General features: G+C 35.0%; 2 protein-coding genes across 9 annotated transcripts; one reads left to right on the top strand and one right to left on the bottom strand.

Annotated features, from left to right (window-relative positions):
* Positions 1-91: 91 nt before the first annotated feature.
* Positions 92-4,855, bottom strand: LOC124637780 (zinc finger E-box-binding homeobox 1-like). 4 transcript variants are annotated; one of them, XM_047174433.1, is made up of 7 exons: positions 4,703-4,854; positions 4,249-4,389; positions 3,939-4,064; positions 2,503-3,609; positions 2,193-2,315; positions 1,660-1,854; positions 92-755 (listed from the first exon to the last, which is right to left on the bottom strand). In XM_047174433.1, exons 1-7 carry the CDS (start codon positions 4,727-4,729, stop codon positions 354-356), a joined length of 2,121 nt encoding a protein of 706 aa, XP_047030389.1. In that variant the 5' UTR covers positions 4,730-4,854; the 3' UTR covers positions 92-353. The 4 variants fall into 4 exon arrangements, with proteins under 4 accessions (XP_047030389.1, XP_047030404.1, XP_047030398.1 ...); XM_047174448.1 differs by having other exon boundaries at positions 4,765-4,847; XM_047174442.1 differs by lacking the exon at positions 4,703-4,854 and adding an exon at positions 4,484-4,543 and having other exon boundaries at positions 4,249-4,436.
* Positions 4,856-4,987: 132 nt separating this feature from the next.
* On the top strand, positions 4,988-9,666 carry LOC124637799 (polyisoprenoid diphosphate/phosphate phosphohydrolase PLPP6). Of its 5 annotated transcripts, none has more exons than XM_047174482.1 (6): positions 4,988-5,105; positions 5,419-5,510; positions 6,756-6,908; positions 7,135-7,234; positions 7,977-8,469; positions 9,333-9,666. In XM_047174482.1, the coding sequence occupies exons 2-5, from the start codon at positions 5,502-5,504 to the stop codon at positions 8,366-8,368; spliced, it is 654 nt and encodes a 217-aa protein (XP_047030438.1). In that variant the 5' UTR covers positions 4,988-5,105; positions 5,419-5,501; the 3' UTR covers positions 8,369-8,469; positions 9,333-9,666. The 5 variants fall into 5 exon arrangements, with proteins under 5 accessions (XP_047030438.1, XP_047030429.1, XP_047030425.1 ...); XM_047174500.1 differs by having other exon boundaries at positions 5,090-5,105; positions 5,401-5,510; XM_047174490.1 differs by lacking the exon at positions 4,988-5,105 and adding an exon at positions 5,108-5,327 and having other exon boundaries at positions 5,401-5,510.
* The last annotated feature ends 5,267 nt before the right edge of the window (positions 9,667-14,933 follow it).

Below are 14,933 nucleotides of genomic sequence, written 5' to 3'. Positions count from 1 at the left end.
AGCGGAATCAGAAGCTTCATCGTAACGCTAACACTTGTCTGTACCTACTATGAATTAGGTACTTACAATTTATTTATGTAAATAAAAATAATTTTGTGATAAAATTGTTTTTTAATTAACAAAAAAATATTATTCTCTTAAAAACTATGAGTGATCAAAATATTGGAATATCTCGTCATGATAATCTCCCGAGCCTCTTCCAAACTATGTTGGGGTCGGATTCCAGTCAAACCGGATGCAGCTGAGTACGAGAGTTTTAAGTCGAACCAAGGGGTATTGTTACTCGGCTGCATCCGGTTAGACTAGAAGCCGACCCCAACAAAGTTGGGAAAAGGCTCGAGAGATGAGATATCTTATTCATTAAAAGTTTTTCTCAGTTTAATGTCAGACAGCAATTCGTCTTCTGACTCCGAGTTTGTGTCTTTATTCTGTATATTTTCTTTCGCAGCAACTGACATCTTCTTAATTGGTTTTAATTTCTTCTTGCTTTCAACATTATTTTTTCTTTTTCGAGACTTGGAAGTTGGTTTTGAACGCTTTCTCCTTTTTACTAATGTTCCCTCATCACTGGACTCATTGCTATCGTATGTACTATGTTTGTTCTTGCTTTTTGCTTTCTGGTCTTTTTTCACTTTTTTCTTAGGGACATATTTAATGTTTTGATGTGCGCTACGGATATGAACAATTCTATTGCCGCTGTGGGCGAACGCAGCATCGCAAATATGGCATTTGAAAGGTTTTGTTCCGGTATGAATCTGAAAAGTTAAATAAATGTTAAATTAATCTATTGGCGTTAAACTCCGAAAAACTACTGCACCGATTTTCAAGCGGTTTTCACCACTCCGTAGCGTAGTTCTCGAGGAAGCTATTAAGTTAATTTGTTAAGTTTTTGTAGCTATTTCTGTGTACATAAACGATATTTGTTGAAGATGTCAGGAAAAATAAGCAATCCCAGATCCCAGCTCTCAGCTTACGAAAACGACGCCTTAACGCTTCGAGGTTTTACGAAACAATGTATGATAGAATTGTGTATCTTCTATACGTCTAAAGAAAAGTCATCAGTGGCATGGTATATGTATATCTCTTAAAGTTAATATAGGTATTATATTCATTTTACTACTTTTAAAAACCTCCGTTTACGAAGTCGACTGCTGGTATACAATAATGTATGTAATAGGAAGCTAGACAAAATCGTAATATTAGCAAGTGCAGGTATTCTTAGAAATGTATTCACGAGCACGCCAGCAGCTAGTTTCCATCTGTTGTAGTTTTTTATAAACTTATCTTATATTCCTTTGTGTAAGTTATTTTTTCACCCCCATTTGGACAGATTTGGACTCTTAAAGAGAGTTACTGCTTTATAGTATATAGTACCTAAGCAGTTCTCACAGGATGCGGGTAGAACCTCGCGAAGCACTAGGTTATACAAAGGTAGCGTGCTCCTCGAACTACTTTTCTGATTTTGGTAAATGAAGTGAAATCTAGTAACGGTATACCCAATGATGTTTGAGAACTAGTTCCCTCTGGATGCGGGTGATATCGCGGGCGTAAAGCAGTTTATGGTAATATGTATTATCAAGTTAAAGAGTTTCGATTGCTGGAACACGTTAATCTCAGAAAATACTTAGTAATAAAATAGATTAGAAAAAAATAACTTACACGCAAATGTCGCCGTAAATCACCTTTGGTATTGAATGCTTTGGAACAATAATCACAAATTACTTTCTGTTTTGCATGTGTACTTATCATATGAGAATACAAATTTTGGTTATTCTTAAACTTTTTTGGGCATTTTGGACACTGCAAATTTTGATTAATGTGACTTAATTCATGGGAATTTATTTTCGCGCGTGTCTGGAATAATAATTATTACATACATCAGATGTAGAAAAAAAAACATACATGGCAATTTGAGTAAGTACTCCATTACATAACTTACAATAAGCTGATAAGCTTGATTTATTAAGTATGAGACCTATACTTTTGAACTATAAATCAAGTCAAGTTAAATCTAGTACCATCTACATTCAATGCAAATACATGTTTATTGCTTAAATACTGTATTTTAGTTTGATGCACACACACGGGCTGTAAAATGTATGAACAATGGAATTCTCGAGGAACAGTAGATATACTATATTTATATTTTAAAGAAATTCTATGAGAAATCATCTACAAGCAAATGTACATACCGTCATTTTACCGCAAACAGAACACGCATATTCTTTTTTTTCTCCATACGGGTACGGGATATTGGGATGCATAAAAATATAATGACGAAAGTGTTCATAATGTCGCGGCACTTCGTAATTACACTGAAACCGAAAGTTCACTATATTATCAACCATCTTTATAGTTTTTAACATAAATACATTGTAGGTACATACAAAGCATTTATTGACATTGTTGCAAATACCAGAAAAACATGTAATGTACTGGATAAAACATTTTTATCTTCAATCTATTATTGGTTGAGAAATTAGGACAATGTTTTGTACCTACGTTGTCACATTGCCGTGGATATGCCAATCCATGTCTTGGTTTCGCAATTTTTTTGCCATTATCATCAAAATCATCATATGCAGAGTCTTCAGAGTGGCTGGTGGAGTCCTCAGAAGGCATGTAATTACCATCTTTTTCCAACTGCTTCTTTTCATCTTCACTTGGCGACTCAGGTTCAAATTCAATATCAATCTTTTTTTTTTTCTTTTTTATTGTTGCTTTTGTCTTCTTCTGAAATCTAATTTGTGTTGTGTTTGGATAGTTATCTATATCTAATGAAACAGGGTTTGATTTGATAACTGACAAAAGAGGATCATTTGTGTCATTACCATCATCTTCATGGCTAACACCAGTTGCTGCTTTATTACTTTCAATTAAACTGTCATATTCTTCTACAGCTAAGTCTATTGTAACAAGTTTTAACTCAACTGGTATGAGAGAGTCATTACTGTCATCTCCTTGGTTAATACCAGCTGATTCTTCACAATTTTCAATTAGACTTTCACATTTTATTGTACTGACAACTTCAAGGTTAGACTTAATTGGTGAAAAAGAGTATTTTGTGTCATCACCATCATCTTCATGGTTCTTGCTGATTGATGCTCCATTGCATTCATTTAGACTTTCACCTAAGTCTATACTTATGGTGTTCGGCTTAATTACTGGTAAAGCAGATTCTTTTGTGATATTACTGCTGTCTTCACTGGTAATATCAACTGGTGCTTCATTGCATTCTTTTAGACTTGCACATTCTGTTGCCCTTAAATCAAATGTATGACTATTTGAATTAATTACTGGTATAAGAGGGCTTGATGTGGTATCACTACGGTCTACAGGGCAAATAGCAACTAGTTCTTCACCTTCATTTTGTTCTACAACTCCTTCTTTATTGCCACTTATAACAACACTTAATAATGATTTATTTGTGTTTCTGCTGATTGAATGGTGTTCTTCTGGGTCTACATCTAAAGTATTATTGATATCTATATTTTCAGAGTTACAAACGTCATATACAACTTTAGTTATTGTAATGGCCTTTGATTTTAGTTTCACAGGATTTAATCCAATTTTATGTCTATCCAGGAGTCGAAGTGAAGACTTGGTTATCTGAAAGTAATTCAACAGATCTGGATTACACATATATAAAACAGTTGGGAAAAGACTCGGGAGATAAAGATGATTGGATACTAAATGCAGGCACCCACCACCACCAGTCTTCACACACTACAATATAAATTGTATTGTTTTATACTGTCACAGACACTTTTTTCATGTTTAAACATCTTTGGCAGCCGTTACAGTTAGTCAGAAGCCATGTAAACTGGTTCTCGGCTGTATTCTGTTACATTGGTAGCTGACATCAGCACAGTTTGGCAAAGCAGATAATGAATTTAACATAATTTAAAGCATAATAAGTGCCTATTGGTTTAACTTACCATATTAACGCTTTGTAAAAAATCATAGACAATCTCTTGAGCTTTCCAAACTGTTTGTACAAAATTAAAGGTCTTCACTAAGAGAGCCATGCATATGGGACATACGGAAAGATTCTCACTTGGTACCTGTAAGTTATTAACAGGTACTAAGTTATTTATTTTATCAAAAAGCATGTAAAATCTGAGTTATTTTGATAAATTACTATTTTTTTTATTCTGTATTTTTTATTGTGCTATATTCGTCAGGAAATGTTTGATACAACTCAGATACACTACTTAATTAAGAATCCCAATCAGAACGAAGACTTACATAGTGAATATCATTTAGTTTCAGAATACTTTCAATGAATACATGTTGTACGTCGCTTATTTTAAAAAGTTTTACATCAACTTGTAGGCACAGCTGACAAATTGCTTCTTCGAATATAGACTTCATGGCTAAGACGAACCACTGAAAATAGGCAAGGCTACAGCTGAAAAGTTAGTTGTGTAGAATCTATATATATCTATCAATCTTTTATTATGTAATTCATTTGAGACTATATAGTCTCAAATGAATTACATAATAAAATTCTGATTATTTTTCTATTCCCCAACAAAATTTTACAAAATATTGATTTTGACACATTCAAACATTGTCGTCAAACCAAGTCAAACTTTTAGAACCATAGATATTACACTTATTTTTTGTTTCTTGGTACGTTCGAAAATAATGATAATGATTGATGATGTCAATAAAGCTTAGAATGTTATTTTTACTTTACTTTTTGATAAATAAAAGTAACATTCATCAAGCTTTAAGACTGGAGGTTCGACTAAAACTGACTTGGGGCACTGGTCACATTTGAGGAGTACTCTGTGGCCCAGTCACTTCGCAGCTTCGCTTCGTGGTCGTGGGTGAGTGAGACTAGCTCATGACTAGCTGCTGGAAGAGTGGACAAAAAAAATGGCTACAATATTCGTGGACACAGCATAGACTATTAATTCTACTTTCCATGTTTATTGCCGCGCTGCTGTTTTTCCCCTTTTTAACCGACTTCCCAAAAAGGAGGAGGTTATTTTTCATTTCTTGTCAATCCATTTGTCATTGTCAAATGTCAATTATTTGACAATTGACAAGTCAAACAGCCAAACTGTGATGATTGTGGTCGGCAACAATTTCGACAAGTAATTCCGTTTTCTGTATTTGTGTGGTCAATTTAGATTAGATTTAGAGCATACCAAATCATCTTATAGTCAAGTAATAACGTTATATGCCGACAGATAAAAATAAAAAATTGCAAGACTTCCGTGCATTTATTCGTTGTTCTCAAGAATTTATCCTTCGCTATAGTGTGACACACAAACACACACATTGACAAGTACCTACGAAATTTACGTGTTTACCCTGTGAATAATCTCATTATTTTTCGATTGCCGCTACTGTTGTTTTGCACCCTTTCATGCTACATTTAGCGTTTAGTATTTGCATTTTGTACAGGTGTGTTCGTTTGTTGAAATCGTCCTAACTAAATAAGTAACAGCACGGACGAGTAAAACAGTAGTAAAAGCTAATCAGTCGGCATGGATGAGGTAAGAAACATTTAAGTTACATCCTCGTGAGTATTAACAAGTAGAACTGTGTGTTTATCGCTGTATTTATATCAAATGATATTTGTGTATGTGCAAGTGTGCCCGGTAATCATTTGAGTCATTCCCTAATTCACGGGCCGCCGCCGGTGGTTGCGACCGGCGATTATCATTTGTTGACATTTCTACTTTATAGCTGCTTACAGATACAGCTGTTTTTATCCTCTTAGAAATTTATTGTGCAATATGACTCATCTACCTCTGTATACAAAAATGTATGCCTATATGTAAATAAAAATGTATTCCACATTCTGTTGTAATAAGTATATCTTACAAGTCAAGAACAGTCGCACCTATCCAAATAAAATGTTTATGGTTTATGAAAAGTTTGCACAAAATCGGTTTAGCTGTTCTTGATTTACTCCATTTTTACACGCTTTTTATTAGCTTCACCTGTATGTTTGTATGTTTGTTTTTTGTAACATAATGGTGGAATTTATACCTAGTAAAGCACTTACCGTGGGCCACCAGTTTTTATGAAAATAATTTTTATTTTCAACATCATAGACATACAACATAGACAACCACAGTAGCACAAGTAATGTATTGTTTTAATAGAAGAATCAGTAGCGTTGACAATACAGTTAACTTGATGCTCAGGTCTTGCTATTATAGTTGGGCCATTCAGAGAATGCGTTCCTGACACGTCGCGATTGAACTGACGACGTAACTTTGCAATGGCGTTGCAGTTACGATAAAAATATTTTTGCTGGTTGTTTACCGTTTTAACAATTGAGGAGCATTAAAACAACATTATTATATCAATAATCAATGAATGTTATTACGTCGTCAGTTCAATCGCGACGTGTCAGGAACGCATTCTCTGAATGGCCGAACTATAATGACATCATCTCATAAACTTTTGTGCGTGTTCTTCATTAAAAATGTTGGTTTTACCTGAACATAAGAATGTAACGCCTGATGGTTTGCTCATTATTTGTTGTTTTGGCTTTATAGTCATTGTTTTATCATTTATGAGCTATTTATGTAATTGTTCTTATCATTATTTATCTTTGTATGAAGTGCCAGGTTCTTAGAAGACACAGTTAATACGAGCCTGCTAAAAAATCATAAAATAATATTGACAATCTGCAAATGCATCTCTAATAAAAAAAAAGTACTTTCTTTTACAGTGTTAAGAGTCTTTCCATAAACTTATTAATTAAATGCTGATTTTGTGTATTCCAGTTAATTGGACATACAGCAGAGTCGAAGCGACAAGTTCCTCCAATGTTAAAGAAAATATTGCATGAAGATGTACGGGTTACGAAGAAAGTTGTGGAACTCGGGACAAAAGTCACTTGGACAAGATCTCTACGGAATCATTCTAATCTACTAGAGGTATACTACATTGTTTATGTTTGTTATCAGACTCTTACTGACTTAAACCCACCATGCTATTGTTGCAGTTATGCTTTCTAACAATCCCATAGCCCCCCGCAGAAGATTTATTGTACATCAAGAATTCATACTTAATTAGATTTATCTGAGCTATTTTTAACCCACTGATGACTGTGACTGTTATAAGTTGAATATTAGTTTTGATGATGGCTATGATTATTTTCAGGTGTCATGCCATGGTATTGTCTGGCTGGCCGGCTGGCTCACATTTATCTGGCTGTTTAACAACAAGGACTTTTATCAAATTCAAGTGAACTTGCTCATAGGTAAAGCATCATTTATGTACACAAAACTAAATAACTATCATGTTCCTACACTATGTTCTCTCTTTTCAATAATAAGAATAAAGAAATTCTTTTGTCTTTATTGCTTGATATAAAACAAGTTGTTTAATCAAACAATACAAATAATGCAAACACCTATTTATAAACCTTGAAGTGAAGTAAACATGATAGTAGGACTATTCAAACATGTCTGTTTTAGTTGTTCTGTAATCTATACCAATATGATAAAGAGGAAACATTTTATTTGTTGTACCATAAGCCTCCATAACATCTGAACTGATTTGAAAAAAAAAAACCATTGGGAAGCTTTACTGGATAGTAAAGCTAAGCTAAGTAGACAAGGATTAGATTTTGTCCAGGTGTAGGAAGTAATTCCCTGGGGGCATGGGTGAGAGCTCAGGAAACACCTAGTAATTTTATATAAATGGAATTTTATTGAAACTAAATTCTGTTTATGTTTTTAGGGTTCCATCCATACCCAAAGGGTAAAAGAAGAATGGTGGTGGAATGAAACTGAAAACTAGATATTTTGGGGGGCTCCCATACAACAAACGTGGTTTTTTTGTCAGTTTTATAAATAATGGTACAGAACCCTTCGTGCGCGAGTCCGACTCGCACCCGGCTTGGCCGTTTTTTTTTAAATAGACACCAACTCCATAACATGACTCTACTTCATATCACACACTGATGGTCTTATGTACAACTGTTGTATTGCATTCCACAGCTCTCATCTTGGACATCGTAGTTATAGCAGTAATCAAAGCTTTCGTACGTCGACGTCGGCCAGTGCCAATGAACAAATTGCTAGAAGTTGGCCCGGACAAGTTCTCCTTCCCCTCGGGGCACGCTAGTCGAGCCTGCTTGGTGACAACATTACTTATCCTCAACGACCTTCCTATTTACTGTTACCCGCCAATCTTAGCGTGGATGAGCACTGTGTGCCTTACAAGGATATTAGCAGAAAGACATTACATCTTGGATGTATTAGCAGGAGTAGGTATCGGTCTCCTTGAAGCATTTCTAATGTACCTATTATGGCTTTCTCAGGGCACATGTGCTTCGATCATAGCATCGTTATCTGATGAAAAAGTTGATGGAGGAGAATATCATGTTTAATTGTCATATTTTTATTACCTAACTAATACAATAATTTCAATAACCTTTGAACTAAATACATTAAATAATCTATTTTTTACTTAACTGCCTCAATCATTATTATAGATAGTTCAACTCAGATTTGCGCGCGGCCCTATGTGTGCGTCGGCTTGTAAATATACAACTTTCATTTGTATGACAGTAACGTCGACCGAGCATGACGTGTTCTTATCGCTTTTTGTTATGGGTACAGTCGTTTACGAAAATGTCTAGTTCTTCACGGAGAAAATGTTTAAGGAGTCAGGTAGCGTTTCAAAAAATGAAACAACATTCAAAGCTTTTTATTATTACATTTTACAGTTTTTCATTATTTTCTCATAAGTTTTTTCAAATTGACGTTGACAGTATCTAAGAAATAAATGAGGTGAAATATCTTAGATGAATTAAATACTCCTTACATATTTTCTAGATCTCGGGGTACGCGGACAATAAATAAAAGTGTGGACTAAGAATGTAAAAAGACGTATATTCTAGTATAATAATGTAAACAAAATGTGTGAGGAATTTTAAAAAATAATATTGCTTCGCATAATGTCGACCAAAATAAGACGGAAATAATGAAACTCATAAATGAACGTTTAAGTCATATTGATGAAGGGATGTTGGGTAATACTTGTCGACATGTACAAAAGAAAAAAGAAAAATACTATAGACATTTTGACATGGAGTCAAAATTTATAATTTACCTCGGTGAGAGTAGCGAATCCGAAAATTCATCATTTGATTTTTCAAGTAGCGATTCAGAATCATTATAAATAAATAAACATTAAATTACGTAATAACTGTTTTTCTTTAAACAGCCGTAACCCCTAAATAACTGTATTTGTACCCGACTGTACCTCTTGTCACGCACACAAAGTCACTGTGTATGTACAAGGGTTACCCACACATAAGGACGCGCGCAAGACTGAGTTGAACTTACTATAATTTTGTTATTGAACATTTTGCAAATAAAAATACTAGTAACTTAAATGGATTACAACCATTGTTTTTAGTTCTTAACTTTCCTAAAATAGTTAGGTGTTATTGAATCGAAAGTTAAGCATTTAGGTATGATAAAGTTGTGATAACCTATATAATTTGATTGTTTATTATGTAAAAAGAGGTTTATATCTAATTGTTATTTAAACCCAGTGATGAAGTCATTTATTAAAGTAAGTAGTTTTCTAACAAATTGAGAAATCTGATAATTTTTGTGTGGCTAAGTGAATAGCTTATGATGTAATGTAATCATCATATTAATAAAATGTGTGTAAATATCTTGATGTTTAATTTTTTCCCCAAAATGATTGGTTACAGGTTTAGTAATTACATCACACAAATAAAAAGGCGGAATTATTTGTGGGTGCGACAGTGATTTTGGTGAAACTTAGCAGGGCTGTAATACATGCCCCGCAGCCCCAGCGGGCCTTGGCCCTGTTGGGCCTGGCAAGGGTTGCTGACATCTCTTTGAGGAGTTCATGGAACAACGCGTGCCGCCGACACGGGTCTGCTGTATGCACAGACGGAAGAACGGTGAGCCACCCGAACTCACCGCCCACATGGTTGGCAAGAACATATTTGGTCGTTGTATTCGTTGGTAAAAGTCGCACTTTAAAAATGCGTTTATTTACATGCAAAGAAGACGGATCACAATCCATACAAAATTGCCCCACGTCCTATAACAATGTGACGTATCTCAAAAAAAAGATAAAAATGTTTAAAAAAATATGGCATACTCTCTAATTCTTTTTTTTTACACCTTTATACGAAAAAAATGCTTTAAATAAATAATAGTTTAAAAAAACTAAAAAACACGCTTTTTATAGAAAAACGAACTAAAAAATAGAGAATAAAGAAGATGGATCACAATCCATACAAAATTGCCCCACGTCCTATAACAATGTGACGTATCTCAAAAAAAAGATAAAAATATTAAAAAAAATATGGCATACTCTCTAATTTATTTTTTTTACACCTTCATATGAAAAAAATGCTTTAAAAATTGTTCAGGCGCTGTTATGAAAACATCGTTCATAGGACTATTTATGGACTATTTTACTAAATTATTTTTTTTGTTTGATAGGGTATACCTCACAGGTGGTCCCATAATCGTCAGGTCAGGATCTGATGATGGGAACCCTGAGAAATCCAGGGCAACTTTTGAAAGTTGTAGCCATGCGCAGGATAAAAACTTGACTATAAGGTGTATGTCTTATAACACTATGCAACAGTGAAGATTTGGAGCTGACCTGATGATGGAGACGAAAGAAGGTCGAGGGAACTCGACAACCGAATATGTAAACTACTTCGTGTGAGGGCTTATATTGTTTGTATTGAATAGACCTTTGCAACAGTGAAGGTTTGGAGCTGACCCGATGATGGAGACCAGAGAAGGTCGAGGGAACTTGACAATAAAATATGTGAACTACCTCAGAAGTCGGTGTCTAATGGACGTACCTAAGTTTATTTTCCCACCGACTTCTAGGCCGATGCTCCTAAGAATAGTTTTTTTTTTACTTTTCAGTGATTTTGGGAGTCGGTTTTATTTTATTGTAAAAAGTTTTTTTTTGGATTTTCAGTGACAAGCACAATTGTCACTATCCGCATAAGTGGAAAGTTCTCATCAATACGAATAATATAAGCGCAAACACGAGGTAGTTCACATATTCAGCTGTCAAGTTCCCTCGCCCTTATTTATTTATTTATTTATTTATTTATTTAACTTTATGCAATCCTAAAATTACAAAGGCGGACTTAATGCCATAGGCATTCTCACTAGTCAACCTTAGGGTGATGCAGAGATAACATGGCAGGTGCATTAATTACTTAAAAAGACATGGTCTAGGACAAATAAAGAATAACAAAATTGGATACTAAATACACATACTTATACATATTTAACATACAAATAATAAAAAAAATATAATTATATTATATATACATACATATATATATATATATATATATAGGTATATATACATATATAATATACCAATGATTATCATGATGAAGATTCTTCTAGCAATTTTTTAAATAAAAACTTCCGTACGGCACTTTTAAATGACTGCTTGCTGGTGGACTTCCTGATTTCCAAGGGCAGCTCATTCCACAAAAGGATAGACTGAATATGAAAAGAAGAGTGGATAGCGTCAGAAGTATGGGAAGGACAGTGAAGAAGAAGGTTGTGAGAAGAGCGGAGATTTTTAGAATGACCAGAGCAGCGGTATTGAAAATGAGGAGTTAGATATGAAGGGGGAGTGGGAGAGTTAAGTAACTCCATCATCAAATCAGCTTCAAACCTTCACTGTTGCAAAGGTCTATTCAATACAAACAATATAAGCACAAACAGGAGGTAGTTTACATATTCGGTTGTCGAGTTCCCTCGACCTTCTTTCGTCTCCATCATCAGGTCAGCTCCAAATCTATACGGTTGCATAGTGTTATAAGACATACACCTTATAGTCAAGTTTTTATCCTGCGCATGGCTACAACTTTCAAAAGTTGCCCTGGATTTCTCAGGGTTTCCATCATCAGATCCTGACCTGACGATTATGGGACCACCTGTGAGGTATACCCTATCAAACAAAAAAATAATTTAGTAAAATAGTCCATAAATAGTCCTATGAACGATGTTTTCATAACGGCGCCTGAACAATTTTTAAAGCATTTTTTTCATATGAAGGTGTAAAAAAAATAAATTAGAGAGTATGCCATATTTTTTTAAAGATTTTTATCTTTTTTTTGAGATACGTCACATTGTTATAGGACGTGGGGCAATTTTGATCCATCTTCTTTTAATGAATTTAAATTAAGAAAACAGTGTTAAAAATTTCAATGAATATAAATTAATAAGTGTGAATACAAAAAAAAAATATTAAAAAAAAAAGCGTGGGGTGCATGGTGTCAATAGTTTTTTTATTGACAGATATGAGTACAGTGATTTTCATTTCGATAATATCTTAAAAAGCACCCCACGCTTTTTTTTAATATTTTTTTTTGTATTCACACTATTATTAATTTATATTCATTGAAAGGAGATCATTCAAGTCTCGAACATTTTGTACCCAAAAATAAAAGTGCCGGCCAGAGTAAAAAATAGTAGATTCTCGTAGAGAATAATGCCCTGAAGATTTTTTTACTATCACAAGAATCGTCTACAGTTAACCCCCCGGATGCTATTGGACTTTGAAAATACAAAAAAATCCCACAATATTTGAACAGCACATTACGGCCCTAAACTGGAGGAGGCAGGCGCTGCCTTCAAGTAACTCCTGGCCAGGGCAAAAACGCTTTCCTTTTTTTCTTTAATGGGAAATCATCAAATGAACCCCTCCCGCTGTAGGTTAGCAGCGTGAGGGAGTATCAGACTCTTACTGACTAAAACCCATCATGTTCCTTCTTAAGCCCTTTATATCCAAGGGCCGCACCGCTCGCACCCCCGGCAGGCCTTGGCCCTGGAGGGACCCGCTGGGGTTTTGCTGACGCCAGAGTCAAAATATCGCAGATTCTCGACGAGAATAATATCCTGAAGATTTTTTACTATTATAAGGAACGTCTTCATTTAACCCCCAGACTGCTATTTGAGGTTGAAGTGTGAGTGCCGTGAATAATTCTAAATTGAAGTATTTCTAGTAATCGAATCGAAGTGAATGTTACGGGAAATAACGTCGACAGTATTTTTTCAACTGACCGAAATTCTGCGATTACCCCCCCCCCCCCCGCCGCCCCTCTGCTTCACCGATGAAGCTCTTACTGATTTAAGCAATTGATGTAATTCTAGTAATCGAATCGAAGTGAATGTTACGGGAAATAACGTCGACAGTATTTCCCGTAAAAAGTTTCCGCGGCCCTGATTCACAATTAGAAGGAACATAATGGGTTTCAATCAGTAAGTCTCTTCGGTGTAGCAGGCGGCGGTAGGGGGATAATCCTAGACGGTCAGTTCAAAAAATACTATAGACGTTATTTCTCGTAACATTCCAGTATAGATTTTTTATTCACGGTACTCATACTTTAAACTCGAATAGCAGTCTAGGGTTAACCGAAGACTTTCCTTAAACCTAATAGTAAATAATCTTCAGGGTATTATTCTCGTCGAGAATCTGCGATATTGTTACTCTGGCGTCAGCAAAACCCCAGCGGTGCCCACCAGGGCCAATGCCTGCCGGGGATTGTTCGAAAGAGTTACCGCGGCCCTGGTATGTAAAGGGCTTAAGAAGGAACATGCTGGGTTTTAGTCAGTAAGAGTCTGACACTCCCTCACGCTGCTAACCAACAGCGGGAGGGGTCATTTGATGATTTCCCAACAAAAAAAAAAAAACGTTTGGGCCCCTCAGGTTGGGCAGGAGTTGCAGAAGCAGCGCCTGACTCCTCCAGTTTGGGGCCGTAGTGATGTTCAAACAATATGGGATTTTTTTTGTATTTTCAAAGTTCAATAGCATCCGGGGGGTTAATTAGACGATTCTTGTAATAGTAAAAAATCTTCAGGGCATTATTCTCTACGAGAATCTACTATTTTTTTACTCTGGCCGGCACTTTCAGTTTTAGGTACGAAATGAATGATGTCCTTTTTAACACTGTTTTCTTAATTTAAATTCATTAAAATTTATTCTCTATTTTTTAGTTCGTTTTTCTATAAAAAGCGTGTTTTTTAGTTTTTTTTAACTATTATTTATTTTCTACTTTTTAGTTTGTTTTAAAACTATTATTTGTTTTGTAGAATTAAAATTCTCTTTAGTATACAAAAATTTGTCAATATTAGAGGTAACGGCTAAAGATAATGATTGGAAACAAAAATTAACATCGAGTCCTGCCTTATCGACTGTAGAGAAAAATTCTAGAAAATTTTAATTAATTTTCTTACCTTATCGACTATAGATGAAAATTATATAAATTAACAAAAATCATATTTTGCAAATTGAAAAGCCTAGAAGTCGGTGTCTAATGGATGTTACTAAGTTAATTTTGCCACCGACTTCTAGGCCGATGCACCTAAAATTAGTTTTTTTTTTGCTTTTTAGTGTTTTGGGAAGTCGGTTTAATTTTTTTGTAAAAAGGTTATTTATTTAAAGCTTTTCAGTGATACGAATAGTTGTCACTATCCATACAAGTGGGAAGTTCTCATCAATACAAAGAATATAAGTCCAAACGAGGTATTTTACATATTCAGTTGTCGCGTTCCCTCGACTTTCTCTGGTCTCCATCATCAGGTCAGCTCCAAACCTTCACTGTTGCATAGGTCTTGTCAATACGAATAATTTAAGCCCAAACACGAGGTAGTTTACATATTCAGTTGTCGAGTTCCCTCGACCCTCCCTGGTCTCCATCATCAGGTCAGCTCCAAATCTTCACAGTTGAATAGTGCTTTTAGGCGTACACCTGAGTGTCAAGTTTTTATCCTATGTATGCCTACAACTTTTGAAGGTTGCCCTCGATTTCTCAGGGTTTCCATCATCAGATCCTGACCTGATGATTATGGGACCAACTGGCAGCTATTCCGAGTCGAACAAAAAAAGAATCACGTAAATCGGTATATAAACCTCTG

Source organism: Helicoverpa zea, chromosome 2, assembly GCF_022581195.2.
Source record: "Helicoverpa zea isolate HzStark_Cry1AcR chromosome 2, ilHelZeax1.1, whole genome shotgun sequence".
Taxonomy (NCBI): Eukaryota; Metazoa; Arthropoda; class Insecta; order Lepidoptera; family Noctuidae; genus Helicoverpa; species Helicoverpa zea.
This window is presented reverse-complemented; position numbering and strand designations above follow the sequence as displayed.

What these genes read in the sequence shown, in the direction of transcription:
- LOC124637780 (XM_047174433.1), bottom strand. Translation starts at nt 4,729, where the DNA reads ATGAATGTTACTTTTATTTATCAAAAA. An exon ending in TTACTTTTATTTATCAAAAA is followed by an intron (nt 4,390 to 4,702) that starts GTAAAGTAAAAA and finishes GCCTATTTTCAG; the next exon opens with TGGTTCGTCTTAGCCATGAA. An exon ending in TTTTACAAAGCGTTAATATG is followed by an intron (nt 3,610 to 3,938) that starts GTAAGTTAAACC and finishes AATTACTTTCAG; the next exon opens with ATAACCAAGTCTTCACTTCG.
- LOC124637799 (XM_047174482.1), top strand. An exon ending in ATCATTCTAATCTACTAGAG is followed by an intron (nt 6,909 to 7,134) that starts GTATACTACATT and finishes GATTATTTTCAG; the next exon opens with GTGTCATGCCATGGTATTGT. An exon ending in TCAAGTGAACTTGCTCATAG is followed by an intron (nt 7,235 to 7,976) that starts GTAAAGCATCAT and finishes TGCATTCCACAG; the next exon opens with CTCTCATCTTGGACATCGTA.